A 24,807-nucleotide genomic window follows, 5' to 3' on the forward strand; every position below is an offset into this window, starting at 1 on the left:
AGTTGCTATTAAAGCAATTGTATGAATAAAGGAAAAGAAAACTAGATTTTCCTAACATTAAAAACTGACTTTGCGCAAATAAGAATTTCTTTCCCATAAAACACCTTGTTCCTATTTACTTACATAAATTAGTTTTTACTGTTGAGAAAAAAATCCAGTCTTCAATAAAGGGATACTCTGAATGGGAACAACAATGCCTGTATAGTATATACAATATTTCTGTATGGATAAGAGAGAAACAGGCAGTAAATACTCTTCACCTTCACCTCAAAACCAGAAGGAATGCTGAACATTATTTTTTTTTTTGGCTTACTTATGTATAAGGGTAAAGTTAGACTGAAGATTCATTTTTAATGTAGAAAAATCCAACCTTATTCTTATAAATTATGTTAGTTTTTTTTGTTTTGTACTGACAAATACAGTACTATGTGCCTTTTTTATTTTTTTGTAGATTGTGTCCATATGAAAATAATTCTGATCCAAGTATTTTTATTGTTTTTAAAAATATGCTGCAACAATCCACAAAAAGATCTGACAGACCAGAAGCAACTATTGATTTCCTACAAAGATATCACTGACAAAAATCAAGAAACAATTTAACTTGATGAAAAGATTAGTAATTTAATATTAACTTTTCACAGTTCATAGACTAGTTTTGTTTTTGTTTTGTTAAAGTTTATACTCTCAATGCAGTAATATTTGATATTTTTAACAATACTAATATATTGTCATTTTTTATAAAAACACTATAAAGTTACTAAATTTTACAAATATACAATTTATTGATTAATGAGATTGATAAATTAAAATTTCTTCATATTTTTACTTACTTTGTATACTTCGTCAATCCTTGTGGCCACGTGATCAAAGCACAACATGAACCTGTCATATCTTTCTTTTCGGATTTTTTCGAAATTTGTCTTTGCCCTTTTAGCTCGTTTGCGAGCATTTTCAAACTCTTCTGAGGTCTCCTGGAAACGTTCTCGTACACCATCAAGCCTTTTTTTTTTGGGGAAAAAAAAAAAAAAAATTGAAATTGCTAACAGAAAATTATCTGAAATTTAAACAAAAAAATTTTATGGACAAGCGTTCAAGAAAAGAATGGAAAGTCCTAGCATCATAATTTTTAAGTGTCTATATGACGATCAAAAGTTTTTTTTTTTATTAGCGTTGCCAAATATGTGTTTACTAAAATTGGTTTCCATTCACAGCAGAATTAACAATCCAAACTAAACATTTTATCTGATCATGTTCATCCTATAGTTGCAGAATTGTTTCTGGAGAGAAACTAATCTTTCAGAATTATAATGCACCAATTTACACATGAAAATTCAAATATCTGATTTCTGTGAAATTTTAACAACAGATATGAGATATCAATAAATATTCCTCTGATTTCAGTTTTTTTTTGGAATATTTTATACGTTCCATTTAAAAATTTAAATATAGAAGATTTGCACTGAATTTGATTGGCACGGTTTTACAATTTGTCATTATTCTGACAACTCTTTTACTAAGAGATTCGTTCATTTTCCCATCTCATAATTTCGGACGCGAATAATGCTGTCAGTAAGTTTTCACAAACGGTTTACAAAAACATATTTTTATGCTTTTGTTGGTTTTTTTTGGAGGAGGATATTCAATTATAGAACTTGTATAATTTTTAACAGATGCTTCTGCAGTTTTTCCGTAATTTTTTCGCATTACTTACAGAAAACGGTTAGTTAAACTGCAGAAGCACCTATTAAAAAACTATCCAAGTTCTATAATTGAATACCCTCCTCCAAAATAAAATAACAAAACACATAAAAGTATGTTTTTGTAAACCACTTGTGAAAACTTACTGACAGTATTATTAGCGTCCTAAATTATGAGATGAAAAATGAATGAATCTTTTAGTAAAAAAGAGTTGTCTCTCTCAGAACAATGACAAATTGTAAAACAGCACCATTTGATCCATAGTCACCAATGATGGAAGATTCTCGAAATTACAATATCTTCTCAAGACCTCTTAAACTTAGATTTAAGACATTTTATAGAATTAGAATCGTAATTTTGATCATAGTAAGAATAGGGATTCTAGATAAAAAGTTTACTATTATTATATCTTCATTTTAATTTTCGTAAGGGGACAAAAGTGTTACAAAACTGTTCTATTTGAGAAATTAATTTTTACTGGGCATTTTTTTTAGTATATATAAGAAATAGGATAGTATTTTTTTTTTTTTTAATATTGTTATGAAATGAATATTAAAAATTTTAAATTTAAGAAAGCCAAAAAAGATGCTTTTTCTTTTTGTCTTTAAGATAAATATTGATTTACCTTTAAAAATATGAAGCAAACTTTTACCTGGTTGAGGCCTTTTAAGGCAATATGTGTGTGTATATATATATATATATATATATATATATATATAGTTAATCATCCACACACAGTACTGTTTCGCTGTTTCACAGCTCATCAGTGCGGCTAGACAGGCAACTACCTAAAGCCAGGATTGAAACCCGACCGTCTGTACGACAGTCAAGGAATATATATATATTTCTTGAAGCTCCATTCTACCCTGGACATTTATATTTATTTTCTTATGGGTTACCAATGGATTTTCAACAGATCAATTTCAGATTTTTACTGACCTGGATTTTACCGTCTTTCCCATTGGACTTTTATCATGTCCTTTTTCTCTCTTTTCTGCACTTTTCCTCCCGTTTCTTGCTTTCTCAATCTCTTTACATCCCTATAAACGGTCTCAAACTGTTAAATGACTTTTTTGATACAAATATAAATTTCATATTGTTAGTTTTCTGTGATCCATTAACTTGCAAAATTTATTGTATATTTTGCAAATCTCTTCCCTCTGATGAGAAGAATTTCATTCTTTGAAACTCCATGGAATAAGGTTTTTCTTGTTTTATTTATACTCCTTATCAAATAATTAAAATTTTGTATACCTTCCTTACAGGTTTATAAAGTTTTTGGAAAATTTGAATAAATTTTCAATATCAAGATTTTTATATTATATATATATATGAGAGATAACTGAAATATAGTTTAAATATTCTTAATGTTTAATGAGTACTAATGTACATCTCATTTGTACAAACTATTTTTAAAATCTGTTTCAATAATTATTCTATTATTTGTATTCAATTTAATTCTTCATTTTTTTTCTTCTCTGTATTAGCAATAGTTTTAAAAGAGAAAGTGCAAATGTAAAACCTATTTTAATGGTTCATTCTATTTTATTTTGGTTTAATAAAATCATCTAAAGAAAATAATATAATGTTTAAGACATCAAACTTCAGCTAGTAATGAGTAACGAAATTTCTTCCCTTTTAAGCTGAAAAGGTGACTTACTTTTCCATTGCTTTCATGTTAGGTGCATTAATCCGTTGTAATGTTGACTGCATATCCGACATCGCTTTATTCATGGCATCTTGTGCCTTTTTTACATCATCGTGATGATCAATCTGAAAAAAAAAAATAAAAATAAAATTTTTTTTTTTAAATTTAAGAATCTATACACACACATGTAGAAAGTGAATATAAAATCTTTATTCAGTCCACATTTAGGTATACTCCATACACCTTCTTCAGATATGTTTTCACAGGGATAACATCTTCTTTTAATTCCAGGCACTGTACACAAAATTACTTATGCATATTATCCCCACAGTATCTATGAAAAAGGCCAGTGATGAAAATAAATGCCAACATTTGCTAATTTAATTAGTACAGGGTGGAATGACAAAAGTGTCACCCTAAAGAAAACAATACTACAGCTTTATTTTAAAACTTTTATTGAAAAAATCAATTCAGGGGTCCAGAACTGGGAGCATGCCTTTTCTACAAGCGCCGGCTAGAGCTCGGCAAATACTCAGGCTGGCTTTGGTATTGTAGGAGGTCATGTTGGTGATATTCTTGACGTATGACACAATAAAGTTCTCCAGGAGGTTCAGGTCCGGGGAGGGGGGGGGGTAAAGGAAGGCCAGTAAGAAAAAGGTACAAAGTTGTAGCACTCCTCCTGAAGCCAAGCCTGGATCTCTGTGAATTTGTGGGCTGGTGCCGAGTATTGCTGCCACACCCAGGGTTTGTCAGCAGCCACCTGCTTGTACCAGGTGATCATCACACTCTTTAGCAGATTCAGGTACACTTTGGTGTTGAATTTTAAGCCGACTTCAGAGATGTAAGATGGCATGATGTAACCCCCACTTGAAATCACACCCCTGTTATTCATGGCAATCCAGCGATGCATTTTGAGGGTGCTGACAATGGTCCTGTTGTCATATCTTGCATCGGTAAAGAGCATAAGTTGTACAGTGGCACATATGCTCGTTGAATATTGCGTTACTTTTAGACATGATAAAAGGCTTCTATCGCTTTTGGGATTTGTACACAACTAACAAACTAGTAGAGGGTCTGCAACAAAAAAAAAAACAAACGGTTTTCATCAAATGGAAACGGAATTATATCGTCTTTTCTAGGGTGACAATTTTATCGTTCCAACATACATACACTACCAGAGCTTGCCAGTGTCACCATATGAGTGGAGAGAATAACACCACAGGCAACTTAGTAAGGAGGGGGTTCATTATTTTTCTTTGTAAATTAATAATTTTATTTTAATCATTAATTATTTTTTAGAAATAGATTTTAGTTTTGTTTTGTTGCCAAAATGAATATATAAAACAAAATCATGTCATCTATATTTGTTTAAATATTTAACTTTATCAGCTGAGGGAAGCTACAGTTGAAAGTTGGTTTAGATACATCTTCGATAATGCACACAATGTGATGTAGGGAGAGACATCCACAATGACCAGGTTGCAGTTTATATATGCAAATCTATGGTCTAAAAAGAAATGAATAAATTATATTTTGAAACCACAAAATCATTAAGATTAGTTTTAGAGAACTAAAACTATATACAGCAATTAGACTTTTTTATTTAATTTAATCAGTGATATCATGTTTTATACAACACACAGACAATGGCAGATAGCTCAGTCATAATTTATAAATTTTAATACTTGGTTGAAATACTTACTACTGATTGGTCAACCCTATCAAAATACTCAATCTGGATTGGTTGTCTCTATCAGACTTCAACCAATCAGAAAGAGTCGCTTCTGGGAACCAAGTACCCGTTTCAATTGACTACATAAATACAAACTCAAATGTTGTTACCAGTGAGATACTCAACTTGCCATACAAACCCTTTTCAGTCATAACATTACAGATTTCTTGCGAGCACACAAACTCTGGCCATAGCTTCTTGGCTACTGGCATCATGGGGAACAAAACAAGTCACAGTCATGAACTATTTCAATATTTTAGCAGTCCGATAGCTTATATATACAGTTTCACGCACATGGATAAAAACAATTTTCTTTGTCTAAACCTATTGAACATTAAACTCCTACCTCCTTTACTTTTGACTATTCCTTTTACACTTGGGCTGTTCCATTACACATATTCTCTATGTTTTGTTGATTATTTGTATTTGTAAGTTAAAAAAAAAAAAAAAAAAGTTAAAAAAAATAAAAAATGTTAGAAATTCTTCTAACCTCTTTTTCATCTTCATCCAACAAACTATAATCAAGCTGAATACGAGCTTCTTTCTCATAAATAGCCCGAGATCCAGTGGAACTTTCGCGGGCAGTGCTGTCTGAAGTATTCTCATCAGCTTGACTAGAGTCGTTCTCCTGACTGATATCATCCATTGAACCTCGTTTCATTGGTAAGTGAATGTCATCCATCTGAAAGAAATGATAAAACAATATTTAGAAACAATCTGAAACAAGATAAAGAAAAATAGTATAGAAAAATCTATATATTAATATGATAGCAGGTGTTATTTTCTGTGTCACCCTTACATCCAGGTCATTTAATTGTTATATACTTTCATTTCTTGTAATAAATAATTTTACCAAGAATTCTTCGTAAGTTTTGGTTTTGGTTTCGATTATAGCTGATGGCACTAGAGTCATCTATTTTTTTATAAATAATTTTACCAAGAATTCCTCATAAGTTTTGGTTTCGGTTTTAGCTAATGGCACTCCAATAATCTATTTTTTAAAAATAATTTTATCAAGAATTTTTCATAAATCTTGGTTTTGGTTTCAATTTTAGCTGATGGCACTTTAGCAATCTATTTTTTTTATAAATAATTTTATAAGAATTCTTCATAAGTTTTGGTTTCGGTAATAGCTGAAGGAACTATGGTTATATATATATATATTTATTTATTCATAAGTTAGGGATTCAGTTTCAATTCAAGCTGATGAACCCCCAGTCATATAGATATATTTTTTATTTTTAAAATCGCAACTTTATAATATATAAAAATCGATAGAACATTATCTCTATAATAATATATACGAAATCTGCAAGAATTAAATTATCATATTAAACGTATTTTACGACCTGGCTATGCCGGGCGTCCCTGCTAGCTTGGATAAATACTTTTGTAGTTTTAACAAAATAGTTACAATAATATCAGCGTCTCCATTTACGCTGAACATCTACAGAATGCCAACATCAATATATTACATATGAATCAGTCCCCTGTGGAATTTCCACAGGTCCCACTAGTTAAATATTAATACGAATTGCATAAGTAATTTATGCATCTGGATAGAGTGATGTTTAATCTGTTTTTGTTAGCTAACACAATTGTGGTGCTAAAAAGACATTTGTTTCCCCCCAAAATAGAAGAATTAAAAAGAGTAACTTAAAAACTTCTTTGGCAACTGTATAATAGATTATTGATGAACTATTACTAAATAACACTTAGAAAAAAGAAAAATTGTCGATCAGCCTGAAAGGGAGAAGAGAGTAGGAAATTGGGGAGAGAAAAATAATACAGGGAAGGGCACAAAAGGCATAGAAAAGGAAGAAAAAATATAGAAAAGGAAAAGAAAATAGGAAAAGAAAAATATAGTTATTCCCCTACTATCAAACAATGATAAGGTTGTTTGCATGACAACCGAGATAGCTAACATGCTTGCCAGTCAGTTTGCCTCAAACTCCACATTTGACCCAGCTAACCACTCCCTCCTCAACTTTCCTTTGCAGACATGCCACACTAGATGATCTGAAAATCACCCCTTCTCAGGTACATGGTATCATAAAAAAACCTAGACATCACGAAAGCATGTGGACCCGATCTCATCCCAGCTTTGCTATAAAAACAAAAATAAAATGCTTAGCCAAGGTGGCTCCAGTTCTCTCCAAACTTTTCAACAACTGCCTTAATGAATCTTCTTTCCTGACTGCTGGAAAACTGTTTCTGCGGTACCAGTTTCTAAGAATTCTGGCGAAAGAACTGATATTAAATTATCGCCTCATTAGCTTCCTCTCGCTTTTCGCCAAATTATTTGAGTCCATAATTAATCAAGCTCTAGTCTATTACTTTACAGTTGCTAAACTTCTAACTGACCCACAATATGGATTTAGGCAAGCCCGTTTCACACCAGATATCCTAACTGTAATCTCTGAACATATATACCATACACTGGACAAAGCAGGGGAGGATATATCTAAGGCTTTTGACAGGGTATGGCACAATGGTCTTCTCAGGAAAATCAGATCACATAGTATCACTAGAAGAATACATAATGTAATTAAATCCTTCTTAAGTTAGAGAAGAATCCAAGTTGTCCTCGACGGTCGTACATCTAAACAATATGATATAAATGCAGGAGTATCTCAGGGGTCTATCCTTGGACCTTTATTATTCCTAATATTCATAAATGACCTCCATGATAAAATTGTCTCTGAGATGGGTATATTTGCTGATAGCACCACGTTCTGTAACAGGCATGAGGGGAAAAAAATGAACACATATCTAAGAAAATGGCAGAAACACTAGAGAAAGACCTCTAAGCTGTAGTGGAATGAGGACAAAAATGGATGGTCACATTCAATGTTGCCAAGACTAAGCTTGTTTCCTTCAATAATTACAAGAAACCTTCTCTATCATCAATAGCAATGGCCAAAAACACATTACCTGAAAGTACTTCTTTTAAACTCCTTGGCCTAACATTCACATGGAACATGAGTTGGAACAGATACATTGAGAGCATTGCCAAGGCTGCTGCAAAGAAGGCGAGCTCTCTCTACAGTGCTAGAAAGCTACTTACACCTGAAAGTATCTTGTACCTCCATGTATGAAGTATTGTTGTCACATTTAGGCTGGTGCATCTGCTACTAGTCTCTCACTCCCAGACAGGGTTCAAAAGAGAGTTGCCAACCTGGTAGGTCATGGACTGTCATCTAAACTTCAGCCTCTGTCCCATCGATGAAATGTTGCATCCCTCTACCTGTTCTACAAGTATTTTAATGGTGAATGCTCTGACGAACTACAAGCACTTGTACCCCTCAATGACAAACCAGACAAGCAGCTAAATCCCACCCCTTCACCGTAGAGATCCTAGGTGCAAGAAAGCCTTCTACTCCAATAGTTTCTTCCCCAGAACTGCTAGACTTTGGAACCCCCTTCCGGGATTCTGCTTTCCCAACTGTACTGACATGCAGAAGTTCAAGTGTAATGTGAACAGACATCTTGCTGCCCATCTCTTCTCATAATATCCCTGCAACTTATGCCCCCGATAGTAGCCACCACTTCAAAGTGGCACTGTGCCTTGTTTGGGGTGAAAATTGAATAAAAAATAAAATAAATAAATAATAGGGGAAAGGATAAAAATAAAGAAAAGGATAAAAAATATAGAAAAGGATAAAAACTGAGAGAGAGTAAAAAAGAGAGGGAATAAAAGGAAGAGGAAAATAGGAAGAAAGAAAGACTGAGAAAAAAGAAAAACAAAGAACAAAAGAGTAAAAAAAAGTAGGAGCCATTACCTTACACGCCTTGAGTAAACTGTGTCTGTCAGCTTTTTTCTGTTCCATTTTGGTTTCAAGACTATTGATTGCCTTTTGCCAAGATGCTATTTCTTTTTGTTGTGCAGTTAAACGCTTACGAATCTCATTCAAAACGTTTTCCATGTCATCCACTTGTGATTTTGTAGTGATGCGCTGCTGTTTGTATCGTTCCTGACTTTGCATGGCTTCATCAATTACCTGCAAGAAAGAAGGAAAAATCGAAATTTTTATCGCATCCATAAAAAACAAGACATAAAAAATGAAAATGTAAAATTAATACGTCAACATTCATTTTAACAAAAATAGACTGGAATCAACAAATCAATTTCAAATCCCAGCTAAGTCCATTTTACTTCATATGAAGTCCAACTGAATCTTTTCCATATTTATGACGGTTGTCTGTTTGAAATCTGAATTCATCTAACATACTTGCAAAGCATTTGTCAGCCAATTCCAAAGATCAGTCCTTATATAAAAATTGGACTTAATTAAATTTTGTAGAATTAAACATTAAACCAGATAATAAATAATAAAAACAACAATACTGTAAAATATAATTCAAAACAATTTTAAAATGCTGTTTTTTTTTTATAAATTTTTTGATAAAATGGTTAGTTTAATTCAATTGTAAAAAATTGAAAATAACAATGTATAAAAATTATTTTGTTTTTGGATAAACTTTTTATATATCTCAGCTAAAAACGAATAAAAAAATCTAATATAAAACAAGTATAAAACCAATTTCAGCAAACTTGGAAACTAACAAATAATTTTCATATAATAACAGTCGAATTAACCAGTGTAATTTTAAACTAACACAAAACTTTAAATCTGATTCATATAAAAAACTTATCTTTCTTTGGATTCAGCTTGCTTAACTTTTAGAGAAATGACCCCTCAAAGAAATAATGTTTTCACTATAATGATATTTAGTAAAGTCTGTATTAAGGGAAAGGCATTCACTATTATGATTGCCTGCCAGTTTGACTATGGATGAAATAGAAGGATATACTGGGTTCACCATAAGTCTAAAAGAAAAATAACTTAGAGTGTTAAAAGTAACAAATACGTTGACAATATCGAATATGATAAATGTAAATCTAATATTGTGGCTGCCACCAAATTCATCCTCCACTGAATAATCTGGGAATTTGCTTTTGACCTCTACGAATCAAAAGTTTGGAATATTAGAAACCTTACAGCTCTGTGAAATAACTGACAATAAAAACAGATCCTAATTATAAAGTCAAAATGATAGAAAAAGATTGTTCTGACTAGAATAATATAAAATTAAGATAAAGTCATTGAAAAGTGTAGTCTACTTAGACAAAGTGATATGGTGACTAAAATTAACCCTTTCTTCAACATTTCTGTTCAATATCTTCATATGAAAATAATAGATTCTCATTTCTAACATTAAATCTGTTGTTTTCATAAATGAGAAATAATTTTAACTTTTAAACATAAAATCAAATGATAATTTTTTTTTTAATAGAAATACATTTCATAATTTCACTTGCATATCTTATCAGTCATATTCAGTGTAGCAGTCATCACGTGAGTTGAAGAGTAAAAAGAATAAGGATCACATTATATGTTATCATTGGGGAATGAACACAGATTATCTTGCTTACAAAAAAGAATCTTTTTTTTGGTATGCGATGACGAAAGTAAATTAGCATTGTTTGCATCATTGAATTCTCACTGATGTATAAAAAAAAAATCTTCACCAGGAGCAGTGTAAAAACTTAATCCAATAAGTTTGGAACATCAGCTCCTTTCTCCTCTTCTGACGAGAAGCATTAAGCTTCAAAATTCCATAGTACGGTATAGTCTATAACTTGTTTTCATTATTAAATTTGAATTGACAAATAAATTCATATCTATATATCTTGTTTTGTCTTATATGATACACACACACACACAATGCCATATTTAACTTTTAACTTCCAAACTTTTACAAAAATTAACAAATCTACATTAACTTTTCAGTTTTATAGTAAAATTTTTAACCTAACCTTTCAAGAACAATAAATCTACCTGACCTGAATATTTACATACTAAGCCTGCTGATGTATTTATAAAAGCATTATGGATTTTACAAATTTGCAACCAACTTTATAAATTGAATTTTGTTATACAGTTATATTTTCAATCATGGACATTATTTTCACTACCATTTTTTTGCACTTTTTATACTTTTTCAAGCATTAGTTTGAAAAACTTTACTTTTCATATTTTTACACTAACTAGCAACATTATAGCAAGTCTACAAGAAATGTTTTGCTGGTTATTTCATATGAAGAACAAAATGTCTAATATTTGAAATTCTGCAGAATAAAGAAACTATTTTTGTCTTGTATTTTTTGTCTTTGAACAATAAATTTTGTAAGTTTAAATTTGCATAATTTAATTCCCTTCGTGAGAGAGTAAGACCTGCAACAAGTCCAATCCTGGAAGAACAAGCTAGTAGAATTTTGGTTTGCAGCTAAATATGAGAAATACTGACAATCTAATGATTACTAAAAATGAACATGGCACCATTCGAAGACATGAACTGGAACAGTGAATACAGACATGGAGCTGGTAGCTGGTTCTTCATGTTTTCTGGTGTTCATCTTTGGAAACGGGAATTGCTGAAGTATACCCAAGACTCCTCTGTTGATTGTCATATAATGCTTAAGTTTGAAATAGCATTTTCATCGTTAAACGCATGCACCCTAAGAATTCTGGTTAATAAAATAACCATCAAAAAGTTATGACATTTCCTATTTAAGATGACAAACTAAATAATATGCAAAGTGCTACAAATAGTTGTGTTAATTTGATAAAAGTGCACTTAATAGTATAAGATATGTTCGCCTCTACCACGTGTAAACAGGCAATATAAAAGGAGACTATTTGGAACAGGGTTGCGGAATCGGATAGTAAAAGTTCAGCTCCAATTCCTAGGATGCCAACTCCGACTCTTTTGATATCTTTGACTCAGGACCCCTTAACCACTATGTGGAAATCTATTCTGCAGATCTATATACCAGCCTCTCACACCTATTCAGTAAGAATTTTATAAATACTTTTCATGTATATTATTTTTTACGTTTAACATTCACTTATATGATAAATATATTCACATATAAACTCAACCAGCTTTATAGAACAAGTTAAGATAACAAAGGGATAAAAAATTTACAATTAAATTTTATTATGCTATCAGTTCAAAATAGAATACAATATTTAGGGATAGGGAAACCTCTTTAGGCCATGGCATTTCGAAGCTAAACGCTTCTTATTAGAAGAGGGGAGTAAAGAAACATTATACAGAGAAGAAATTTTTTAAAGGATAATATTGCCTAATGGAAAGAGGATCAAATGAAAAACAGAAAAAAGCTATAAAGGGCTATAGTAGCATAGGTTACTTCTTATTGATTTAGGCCCATTTTTTTTTTCGGAAAAGATTGTAATTCCGGATCGATCCCAGATTAATCCAATTGACAAATTCCATTTGAATCAGGAATTGGATAACTTTCGGATTTCAATTCGATTGTTGATTGATTGATTGATTGATTGGTTTTACGGCATATCAACCTATGTGGTCATTTAATGCCGGAGTCCTTTTTTTTTTTTTTTTTTTTTAACTTTTTTTATTGGGAGGGGGGGAATGACTTTTTCAGCCTTTCCTCCCTTTTTTTATAAAATTGAACTAAGAAATTAAATGTTGTATTTATACATGGATGTGTATATTTGGATGACTTTAAATTTCCTTAAATTTTCTTATATAAATTTACTTTCCTTAGGTATGCTAGAATATTTGCTGAGTTGACCTTTTCAAAAAGGTCTTCCATATTGCTTTCTGTATAATATAATTTTCTAGTTGGGGCAAGGTCATCACACCCAACTAGGATATGTTTTACTGTGAGTGTCTCCTGGCATGGGATGCACTCTGGCGCCGATTCTCCATTTAGTATATAAGAATGAGTAAAGTTGGTGTGCCCTATGCGCAGCCGAGTCAGTATCACATCTTCTCGGCGTGATCTCTTGATGTCCGGACATCGTTCCTTAAGTTCAGGTTTGATTGAGTATAATTTGTTGCCCTCTTGCTGACTCCACCGCAGTTGCCATTTTTCCTGTATGTATGCTTTTATCTGGGGTCTAAGATCAGTATGTGGAATCTTAAAATTGTCAGTTGGAAGGTGAGAAGATCTTTTTGCAGCTGTATCTGCCCTGTCATTGCCTTTGATCCCCACATGGCTGGGGATCCAGACAAGAATAATGTTTTTAGTAGTTGAAAGGATATTGATTTTTTCTATTAATTTTGTTGTTAGTGGATTTTCTTGTTTTTGATTTTGTATAGATAATAGGACTGATAGAGAATCTGTGAGAATGATGAAGTTTTTGGTGGTTTCCTCTGAAATTATGTTGAGTGCTAGATCGATAGCTATAGTCTCTGCAGTGAATATAGATGCTTCATTTTGAAGATTTCTCTTCATTGTGATTTTATGGTACGTTGCTGCACATCCAGTGTGATTGTTGCTTTTAGACCCGTCTGTGTAGATAAAGGTGTAGTCTGAATATTGTAATTTTAAATGTTGAAGTTCGTCGTGGTATTCAATAGGGTTTGTGGTAGATTTGGACTTTTTGTTTAGGTTGAGTTTTATTTCAACTTGTTTCATGGTCCATGGGGGTGTTTTAGGCAGTATGAAGTTGTGAATGCTGGAGATTGGAATTTTCGATTCTTCAATGCTTTCCTTCATTCGGAGCCCGAACGTTTTGATAGTTTTTCTTCTCATGTTAAAGAGTTCTTCATATTTAGGATAGAAGGTACATTGGTATGCAGGGTTGTTTGGGCAAGACTTCAGTTTCAGTAAATATTGAAGGGCTAACTTTTCTCGCCTTAGATCTAGTGGGGGTTCGTGTGCTTCCGTGTATAGACTGTTCACGGGGGAAGTTCTGTATGCTCCTAGGGCCAATCTTAGGCCAGTATGGTGAATAGGGTCTAGGCTTTTTATATATGATGTTCGGGTTGATCCATATATGAAACAACCGTAGTCTAGCTTTCAGCGGACTAGTGCTCTGTAAAGTTTAAGGAGTGTTTCCCTGTCTGCACCCCAATCGGTATGTGCTACCACTCTCAAAAGATTTACAGCTTTGTTACATTTTTTTTTCAGATAGTTTATGTGTGGGATGAATGTTAACTTTTTGTCAAATAAAATCCCTAAGAATTTGTACTGGTCAGTAACTGGTATGGGCATTCCTTCCATGGTTAGGACAGGATCATTATGTATGTTCTTTAGTTTGCAGAAATGCATGCATTTCGTTTTTCTTTTGGAGAATCTAAATCCATTCTCTTCCGTCCATCTCATTACTTTGTTTAAGCACAATTGAAGCTTCCTTTCTATTATAGATATATATCTAGATCTACAGCATATTAGGAAGTCATCCACATATAGGGAGCAATCTACCCCAGGGTTAAGGTTTTTTACAATGTTGTTAATTCAGATACTGAACAGGGTCACTGACAGTATACTCCCTTGAGGTACTCCATTGTCTTGTTCTTTCAAGTCCGAGAGAGCTGTGCCAACCTTTATTCTGAACCGTCTATTTTTTAAAAAATTTTCAATAAAAATTGGCATTCTGCCTTTTAGTCCAAGCGCCTTCAGATCCCTTGTAACACCGCACTTCCACACAGTATCGTAGGCTTTTTCCATGTCCAAAAACACTGCTGTTAAATGTTCTTTCCTTACAAAGGCTTCTCTGATGAAGGTTTCAAGTCTGACTATGTGGTCTATTGAACTTCGGTTTTTCCTGAATCCTGTTTGAAATTCTGTAATAAGATTCTCTGTTTCCAGGAACCAGATTAGTCTTTTGTTTATAATCCTTTCCATGGTCTTACAAATGCAGCTTGTTAGAGCTATTGGCCTGAAATTCAATGGATCTGAGACGTTACTTGATTGGGATTGGATGTTTGAGTTTTCAGATTTGGGGATTGGTATTATTGTGGCCTCTTTCCAGGTCTCGGGTACGTTTCCACTGGACCATATAATATTGAAAATTTCAAGTAGGTATTTCATTGAGGCTTCTGGAAGTTTTTTGAGGATTTCATATGGAATTTCATCGGGCCCTGTAGCTGTGTCATGGGATTTGGTTAGTGATTCTTTTAATTCAGGCAAGGTAAGAGGTTGGTTGTATTTTTCAGTATTTTGTGATTTAAATAGAATTTTCTTTTTCTCTTCCTTTTCTCTAATCTTTTTGAATTTCTCTGTTTGTCTGTCACATGATGAAATTTTTGATAAATTATCTGCCAGGTTATTGGAAATGTCTTTTTGATCGGTGTATATTTTGTTGCCTTTAGAGATGTGGGATATTGGTGTACTACTACACTTTCCTTCTATTTTCCTCATCATGTTCCAAACTGTTTTCGCCTTGGTATTCACATTAATTTTGGATATATAATTTCTCCAGGTTGTTCTTTTGGATTCCTTTATGATTCGTCTGGCTTTTGCTCTGTTGTTTTTGAAGAAATCCAGATTTTCGCTTGTTGGATACTTTTCGAATTTTCTCAAGCCAGCTCGTCGAGCTCTGATGGCTTTTCTGCATTCTTTTGTGAACCAAGGTTTGTTGTGATTGTTGGTTTTGGTTGTTTTCGGTATGGTATTATTTGCTATGTTTGTCAGTGTTTTAATGAAGTAGTTCAAATGGTCATCTTCATCATTCTTTTCGATAATTAATTGGTTTTTGCACTGTTCCTGGAAGTCTTCCCAATCCGCTTTATGTAGGTTCCATTTGGGTGTTTTTTGTTCAGTGCTAGTACTTAGTCTTTCCAGGATGATTGGGAAATGATCACTCCCACAGGTGTCATTGTGTACTTTCCAGTCATAGTCCATATATATGGAAGGATCACATACGGTAAGGTCAATGGCGGTGAAAGTACCTGTTGCTGGGTACATATAGGTGTAGTTTTGATTATTAAGGAGGCATAGATTATTTTTATTTATTATGTTTTCTATTTCTTTTCCTTTTTTATTTGTTTCTTTACTTCCCCATATTACATTGTGACTGTTGAGATCTCCTAGTAGAAAAAAGGGTTTAGGGAGTTGTTTTATTAATTGAGTTATCTCAGTTTCGTTGATTGTATCTTTTGGAGGGATGTATATTGAGCAAAGTGTTATAGTTCTATGTAGAGTCACTGAAACTGCAATTGCTTGCAAGTTTGTGTTTATATTTATTTGTCTTTGAGGGACTTCATTCTTCACAAGTATTGATGTGCCTCCAGAAGCTCTGTCCGTATCTTTATTTATGTAGTTGTAAGATGTGTAGTGTTTTATGTTGATGGTATTATTTTCTTTCAGAAAGGTCTCCTGTAGACAGACAAGTGCTGGGCTCATATTTGTTATTAATAATGTGAGTTCATTTTGGTTTGCTTTTATCCCTCTGATATTCCATTGTAATATTTTGTTCATCATTTGGAATTGTGTTCAACTTCCATCGTCTCCAATCCCTCAAATCTTTTTTCTGTCGGAGTCCCTGTTCGAGATATAGATCGGGATCTTTTTTTTCCTGTTTTTGTTTGTTTTTGTTTTTTTTGTCTGGGGGGATTTTTGATTCTTTTCTGGCTTGTGATGTGTTTGATGGTTGTTCGGTTGTTTTTGTAGAAATGGTTTGTGGTTTTGTTTATTTTTGTGGTTCAGTAGTGTCTTTACTTAATATTATCCTTGGATTGGTTGCAGACATTGCACTATTCATTTTCCTCATTTCTTCTAATAGTTCTTTCATTTCCTTTATTAGTTTGCTTAGGACATCAATTTTCTTGTCAGTTGTATCCGTTACATGTATATGACCATTTTGATTGTTGATTGGATTAGTTTTTTTTGTTGCATCTGCATATGTTTTAGTTTCAATGATTTTCCTGGCCTCTGGGTAGGATATATTCTTTATATGTTTTAGTTTGGTCACTTCTTTTTCTCTTTTCCATATTTCGCAATATCTAGAGCCAGCGCCATGGTTTCCCAGGCAGTTGGCACACTTGAAATCTTTTCTGCAGTCAATGTGTGGGCCACTTTCTCCACATCTTCCACACACTGGTAATCGTGTGCACCGATCTTGATGGTGTCCAAACTTCTGGCACTTGAAGCATTGGAGGGGGTTTGGAATATAAATTTCTACATTTATTTTCATATATCCGACTTTCACTTCTTTGGGTATGGTGAGGGAATCGAAAGTTAGTATATATGTATTGGTATCGATTTTCTCACCGTTTTTTTTAATTTGAACTCTGCGAACATCTAACACATTCTGTTTCTGTAAGTTTGTCCGGATTTCCTCCAAGGGACAAAGTGCAAGTTCGTGGCTTTTCACTACTCCTTTGCAGGTATTTAGGGTTGGATGTCTGTAGCATTTGACTTTGATGTTTTCAAATAATTTTAGTTTCAATATTTCTTTAGTTTGTTCTTCGTTATGGGTTTCTATTAGTAGGCTGCCGTTAAATTGTTTTTTAATTGACTTTGGTTTTAGAGTTTTAAGATTTTTTTCAATTTTAAAAGGTGATAGTTTGCTCAAAGGAGTTTCCTCCATTGATTCTATTACTACGAATGTTGAGTTCCTTGGTTTTATCGTCTCTTCGTCAGAGCTACTGATGTCAGAGACATCAGAGTGGGTTCTCTTTGGGTGGTTGGGTGGTTTTTGGGAGGAATAAGCCATATATTTTGTTTTCTTTTTTCGTCATCTTTGTTCCCCACCCACCTCGGAGTCCTATTTGGGAAGAGCCTGGGGGGAAACCCATTCGCCCAGCCTCTACAGGGATACAATGATGATATAACCGACTTTAGTGGTATCATAATGATTATCTGTTCTCTCTTGATATTGCTATGGGATCTGTAGCAATCCTGAGGGGTTTACAGCCTCGTCATCGATATTCACACCTAATCGATTGACCCTCAGCCACCGCTTTCCATCATATATTAGGGAGTAGGGTTATTTGTGGGAGAGGGGGGATGTGTTGTATTAGTAGTGGGTTTTTGGAATGGGCAATATATGGTGGGGCTTGGCGTGACTGGCCGATTGGTCGGATCGGGCCTCTCCGACCGCCCGTCTAATCGAAGTAAGGGCCAAAGTAATGTGTTGCGGTGCCTAAACTTCTATGTATCCTGGTTTAGGTTCGCTCAATCACCAGGATCACGTCCTAAGACTTTACGGGTAGCAACCCACGGCTAACTGGTTGCCCCATTGAGGGATTTTTACCCTCTGCAGGGGGACAGTCGGTTTGTTCTCATGCCCTACCGACAGGGCAAAAAAATAAATAAATAGATAATTTAATAGAATATATTTGTTTTCTTTTTCTTTCTTTTTTGTTGTTTCTTTTCCTTTTTAAAATCTGTTTCTATTTAATCCATAGTTGGGACCCTAACAGGTACTACCACTCCGGGTCAGGGTGGACCTGGGAGCAATGGCAATTAAGAGGTGGCTCCACACTCCCCAAGCCCGTAAGCTGGACCTCACCATCGGATGTAGTTTAAGGTCATATCCAGGACCGGGAGTAAGGTAGGAAAAAATAAAATAAAAAGGGGGGGGGGATAGGCTGTTGTTTTTGGTTTTGCAGAACATAATTAAGTTTTACAAAAAAGATCAGAAAACAAAAAAAACGTCAATGTAGGTGCATTTCGTCTCAGGAAGCCACAGGGCAGCCTGATCTGGTAGCACCAGGATTTCAATTCGATTGTTATCCAATGTAATCCACAATGATCTCACTCAAAGACAGAATTTTCATTGATCCTGTGTGACGTCACAACCAAAACAGCTGTCCAGACAGGATTTACTTCGCTCAGTTTAACCAATGGAATCTTCAAGTCATTAGCTAAGAGTTGATGTGTCATACTACGATTGTCAATTTTAAAATGGATCATTACTCTAGCCTTCCTGCCACTGCACAGACACATCACCACACATTTGTTAGAGACGTTCATATATGCAAATTATGAATCTTTCTTTTTTATTTACCTTCATGTGTTTCTGCTCATCATTTTTCACTTTCTCTAATTCTTTTTCATCATCCTTTACGGTTTTATCCCATTTATGTACATTACCTGAGAAAAAAGAAACAAATAAAATCTAAGCTAAACAAACAATTAAAAAAAAAAAAAAACAGCTCAAATGTTTCAGCTTAATTTTACAATGTAAACATTAAGTTTTGGACCTGAAGCTAAAATATTGCACACATTCAATGAGTCAGCAGATTAGTCAACAAAATAAAGTATAGAATACTAATAAATATTGATTGTTTCTTTGTGAACCAAGTAAAAAAAATATTATGTGCAGGTTTTTTTCATCAAGTAAATAGATTAAAAAAATTAAAAAGAGGGTATGTGGTATATACACATTACATTTTGTTGTTTTGTTTTACAGCATATCAACCCTTTTCAGGTTATTTAATACCAAATCCAGTAATTTTAAAAAAATAAGTTTATGCTTCAAATATTTATTCATGGTATTTGGTTTGCTTTTGCTTTATGGCATATAATCCCTTTTTGAGTTATTTAATGCTGAATTCTTTAATTCTAGAAAAAAAGGTTTTATGTTTTAAATATTTATTCACAGAGTTTGGTTAGCATGTTTTGTTTCATTGCATGTCAACACATGTTCAATCATTTTAGCAAAAGTTTTTATGCTTCAAGTTGTCTATATCTTCAAATTCATGGTACTTAGGTCGTTTTGTAGTGAAAAATCATTATTTTTTGGCTTTGCGAAATATGATTGAGTTTTTCAAAAAAAAAAAAAAAAAACACTAACATTAATATTTGGTGCATTTTAGTCAGTCAGCCTGATCTGGAAAGCGCCAGAACTTTACATTTGATAAAAATAAAAAAAAATTACACTGTACAACAAATTTCAGGTTAAAGGAAAGTACATACCACATAAAACCTGTTTCAGGATAAGAAAACTATCATAATACTAAATGTGACCTTTATTTCTCTAGATCAAGCTCAATTTTCATGTACTATGAACCATATTTTATTATTATTGGTTATGAATGAAAAAACACAGAATTGTCGGTTTAAACAACATTTGTCCTCTTAACAGTCTTGTGTTGAGTGTCATTTTCCCTTTTTATATTTCAGCAGGTCTGCCAACATGCCAGGGTTTCATTTTTCTTTAAAACATTTCTCCATCATCGAAATATCTGAATGAAATCTCTCACCACATTCACTCACATCACTAAAATTCTCGAAAGTGACAATTTTATAAAAAGAAACCGTACCTAATTCGACAAAAAGGACAGAAATGGACTTTCCATGCCATTGTGTATATAAAAAAATGGCCACAGATGTCCTGTACTTTTTTGGAGTGTTGCACGGTGTTATCTGTTTTAATAGGAAACCAATATAGGAGAAAAAGTAGTGGATTAATTTGGAGAAAGTAAATATGTCTTGGATTTATGCCTAAGATCAGCAGAAAAGTTGCAATAATTCTTAAAAAAAAAAAATTGATCATCAACATACCAATAGTATCTCGAGATTTTTCAAACTCAATTTGATTTTGTAGCTTGAATCTTTGGTTTTCAAATTCTAACCGTACTTTAGCTCTTTCTTCTTGTACTTGAAGTTCTCTCTCTTCATATTGCCTATAAAAAGAAGAAAACAATCATTCTGGATGTTACTAGTTTTATTTGTTTATTATGTAATTTCCTTTAGAAAAAATAAAATCCTGTTAAATATTACATTAAGTAGTTTCTACATATGTTCTCTTAATTCCTATTTTTATTATTATTTTTCATCTATGTTGGCCATTATGCACATATTCAATTATAATAGTCTTTGCAAAATACAAAACTGTGATTAAAATCAAGCATATGTGAGATGAGCGATTTTTTTTTTCCAAAAAATTCTTAAAATAAGGATTGATCATTTGAGACTACTGTTCTCATTTTGGATGTTATTCTCACACTTTTGGTCAATGTAATATCGCATTTGAAGGTCAGAAGTTACATTGGCTAACATGCGAGAATAACACTGGAGATGTGTAGTGCGAATGTATATATGTATGTTCAAAATATGAGCAAGGTTTCAAAGGACAGTTAATATATTAATAATTATAACTAATCTCTTTATAAATTCAAAAACTGTGATAGAAGTCTATTTTCATGTCTCTCTACTTATCTCTTTCTCTCTGGTAAATAATCTAACTTTTTCAGCTCCAACTCAGTTGCCTGCTATATTTTGTATCTCTATTTCTCATAAATTATTTTTTTGTTTACTTTTAAGAAATGTCAAAGTTCACAAATAATCAAAAAAGAATTAAAATCTGTTACAAACCTAATGTTATCCACTCCTATCTGTTTACAGAATTCCGAAAAAACTTCATCTTCCACATTATTCATTTTAGTCTCTAAATCTTTTATCTTTTCACCTCGCTCAGACATTCTGCGATTAATTTCTTTAATCCGGGGCTAAAAAAAGAAATTAATACAAAAACATTTCACACAAAAAAACTGTACAATGCATTTGTATGTTTGTTTGCACATATGTTATCATTTTTACACTTGTTAAAGAGAGATCCTCCCAGCGTGAATGATGATATGCAAAAAAGTAATTGTTGCATATCTGGTGCTGTGGTGTGACAAAAATGTTTTACTCATTTTATATTTAATTGTTCCAAAATCGAATAAGACGTCATAAATGAAATTCTAATACAATCGACATAAAAGTGACATTTGTTTTATTTGTTCAAAGAAGATTTGGCTGGCTGTTTACAATAACGGTTGTATGTTTTATGGCATGTCAACCATTTAAGTTATTTAATTTTGAATTCAGTAATTTTGAAAAAAAGTTTATATTTTCAAATATTTATTCATGGTGTTTAATTTGGTTGTTTTGGAGAGAAAAGGTGTTCTCGTTTTTGGTGAACATTGTTAAGTTTTGTAAAGTGAAAGCAAAAAAACAAGAACAATGTTTTATGCATTCAAGTCAGGAAACTGATATGGTAGCACCAGACATTTTTTTTACAGTAAGAAAATCTATTTTCAAAAAAAATTTAAATTGTTAAAATAACCAACTAAATTAAAATGTGCCTTTTATTTATTCAAAAGATATTTAGCTGACAAATATTTTTGCAACAAGAAAACATATGGTAGGTAAGAATCATAGTTTTTATGAGGTCATAATTCTGGAGTTGTCACAATTATTTAGAAAGTTTGAGATTAAAGCTATATATATATATATATTGAAAAAAAAAAATTAAAAGAATTAAAATCTGTTACAAACCTAAAAAAAATAGCAATCAAGTACAATCCAGATAAAAAAATCTGGAATCAATTTCTAAGATGCATAAACAACTAAAAACCAAAAACATGACAATTTTTGTTGCCGAGATTATAATTTTACATTTACAAAATTCTTCAAACTGTTTGTCACTGGCAAAACTACTAATTTTTTTTTTATTTTAGATATTTTTATAAACAAGTCTTCAAGCTTTTCTTCTTACACAAAAAGATTTAATCAATTTAAGTTTGGTAGAAAACTTACATTGCTTTAGCATTTAATGTACCAAATATGAATATTGAAAATTAAATTATAAAACTGAATGTGATGAGATTAAAATGCAAATTTCATATTCAAAACACAATATTGGCTTTTTAATATACAGAGCATAATGTACTTTAGTTAATTTGCATATTGATTTGCAAAAGGACATCTCAAATTCCCCCTTCATAAATTTTTATGAATATTTTCATCTTATTATACATTTATCATACATATTTTTTACATAATCGATAAAAAAAAAATTAAAAAAAAAAAAAAAAAAAAATATCATTTTTGGATGGAAGGAGTTTTTCAATCTTTTCACATGTTACAATTTGATTCTACATTATAAATTACCCTCCTCTCTGAAAAAAAAACAAAACAAAAAACACACACACACACACATCGCAGCCAAGCAAACAAGTCGGTGATTATCTTTCCCCCACATAAATTTCATTAGGAAAATTAAATTCAGCAAAATGCATTTTCTTGTATTCAGACACAAGGCATTTTATTCTTTTGTTAAATTTTAAATTAAACACAAAGCACCCACCCCAAAAATTGAAACATATACATACACACTGGCCAAACAAACAAGTAACAAATTTTACAAAAATTTGTTATTTTGTGGAAAAGGCTTAGTAGGTGAAAAAAAAAACAACCCTTTTTCTGGTTAATTTACTTCTGGGAGTTATGATTCTTGGTTTCCTTCCAGCACACAGGTCCTGCTAGTATTATATAAATTATAGATTAAGCTATAAGAATAGCTGATAACTGACTATTACAATTTTTCAATTGCGATTTTTTTTTTCTAGAAAAAAAAAAAAAAAAAAAAAAAAAAAAAATGGAGGGGGATGTACAGTAGATAATCGATTTTTTGTAGCCATTTGTAAAAAATGAATGTCTAAAAAAAAAAAAAGATGAAATTGAAAAAAAATTTTTTCATTTTTTTTTTAAATTAAAGTTTACAATTGACAAAATTCTTCATTTTTTTTAATGTTACAAAACTCATTAAAAGATGTTTCATAATCTTTATACATTTATTAGCAAATAGCAGATGTATCAGTTTTGCCTGGAAGATATAAAGGACAATATCAGTAAAGAACTAAATTTGGAATAAATCATTCAGATGACTACGTAGTAAAACTGTGCTATTATTGCCTATCAAGTCAGAGGAAATGTTAATTGTTGCAAAATTTTTGATAAAATAGAAAGGATATGTTTAAGGAAAATTGGAAAGTTCTACATATAGACACTGCTGATAGGAATTGACCAATCAAATGCAGCTACATTCTGCTAGCAATCAATTAGAAACCAGAATTGCTTGATAAAGCTATTGGATCTTTTACAATTCTTGCACATAATTTTTCGTGTCCACAGGAGAAAGACCTTTGCTCTTTGTCTGCAAACGTAAAGTTCAAGACTTATACAGATCAGCTACCTACTGAAACCTTTTTCATCTCAGGATTTACACCGATCAGCTACCCATTGGAAACTCTTTTTCATCTCCAGGATAAAAAGATTAGCTACCTACCAATAACTTTTTTCATCTCCAGGGCTTATACAGATTAGCTACCCATCGAAAACTTTACATGGCTTTCAATTCAAAAGTCCTTGTTTGTTTTTATAACAAAACAATCACATGGATCAAATCACTAAAATAGTTGGAATCTGTCATAGCAACTCTGTACATATCAGAGCTGATTTCTACTTAAACATATGAAACTAAAGATCTTAACTAAAAAATAAGATTTTCCTCAGAATTAAAAGATCTTATTTTTAAATATATAACTTTTAATCATTTAATACATGCCAGGAACCTGCTGATTCCAAGTGTGCAATTGGAGAATAGATGTTTTGACAGACACACACATTGTTACTTTATATATAAGAGATATGAAAAGAATGATTTTAATGAATGGACCCATTATGAACCACATCTAAAAAAAGGCCATAAGAGTACATCAGTCGAAATGTTGCAAGTATAACAACCAAGATAAGGATACCTGTTCAGATGTAACATATATTAAAACTTTTTTTTAAAAATGTTGTATAAACACCAATCTGTGTTTTCTTTCTTTCTATCAAATAAAAAAGTGGAAAGGCTTCACAGAAGCATAATGACGAGAAATAAATTTTTTTTTTTTAAATAAGCACAACTTACCTCAAAAGATTTAAGCATTTCATTGTATGTGTTCAGATCTCTTTCATTTTGGGTTAACTGTTTGTTTAACTGAAAAGAAATAAAAACGTGTCTGCAATTCGAATTCAGAATAGAAAAATAGATAATTTCTTTACAGTATGTTGTAGTATAATATCTTGAATAGATTTAGTCACAGGTACACGTGCATTATTGACTGGTTGCTGAAGTAGGTATATTACTGTATTCAAATAGTCAAGATAAAAAGGAGGTAGAAA

General features: G+C 32.2%; 1 protein-coding gene across 1 annotated transcript in view; it reads right to left on the reverse strand.

Moving 5' to 3' along the window:
* Positions 1 to 24,807, reverse strand: part of LOC145243974 (structural maintenance of chromosomes protein 1A-like) — an 83,521-nt gene that overhangs the window by 9,431 nt on the left and 49,283 nt on the right. Inside the window, exons 17-24 of the mRNA XM_080107109.1 lie at positions 24,554 to 24,622; positions 21,184 to 21,317; positions 20,371 to 20,492; positions 18,872 to 18,957; positions 8,861 to 9,079; positions 5,569 to 5,760; positions 3,359 to 3,471; positions 831 to 999 (exon numbers count right to left, since the gene is read on the reverse strand). Of these exons, the coding sequence (XP_079963235.1) occupies positions 831 to 999; positions 3,359 to 3,471; positions 5,569 to 5,760; positions 8,861 to 9,079; positions 18,872 to 18,957; positions 20,371 to 20,492; positions 21,184 to 21,317; positions 24,554 to 24,622 (1,104 nt within the window). The remainder of the gene's footprint in view (positions 1 to 830; positions 1,000 to 3,358; positions 3,472 to 5,568; positions 5,761 to 8,860; positions 9,080 to 18,871; positions 18,958 to 20,370; positions 20,493 to 21,183; positions 21,318 to 24,553; positions 24,623 to 24,807) is intronic.

The sequence above is a fragment of the Euprymna scolopes genome, chromosome 22, assembly GCF_053919585.1.
Source record: "Euprymna scolopes isolate OS-2025 chromosome 22, ASM5391958v1, whole genome shotgun sequence".
Lineage (NCBI taxonomy): Eukaryota > Metazoa > Mollusca > Cephalopoda > Sepiida > Sepiolidae > Euprymna > Euprymna scolopes.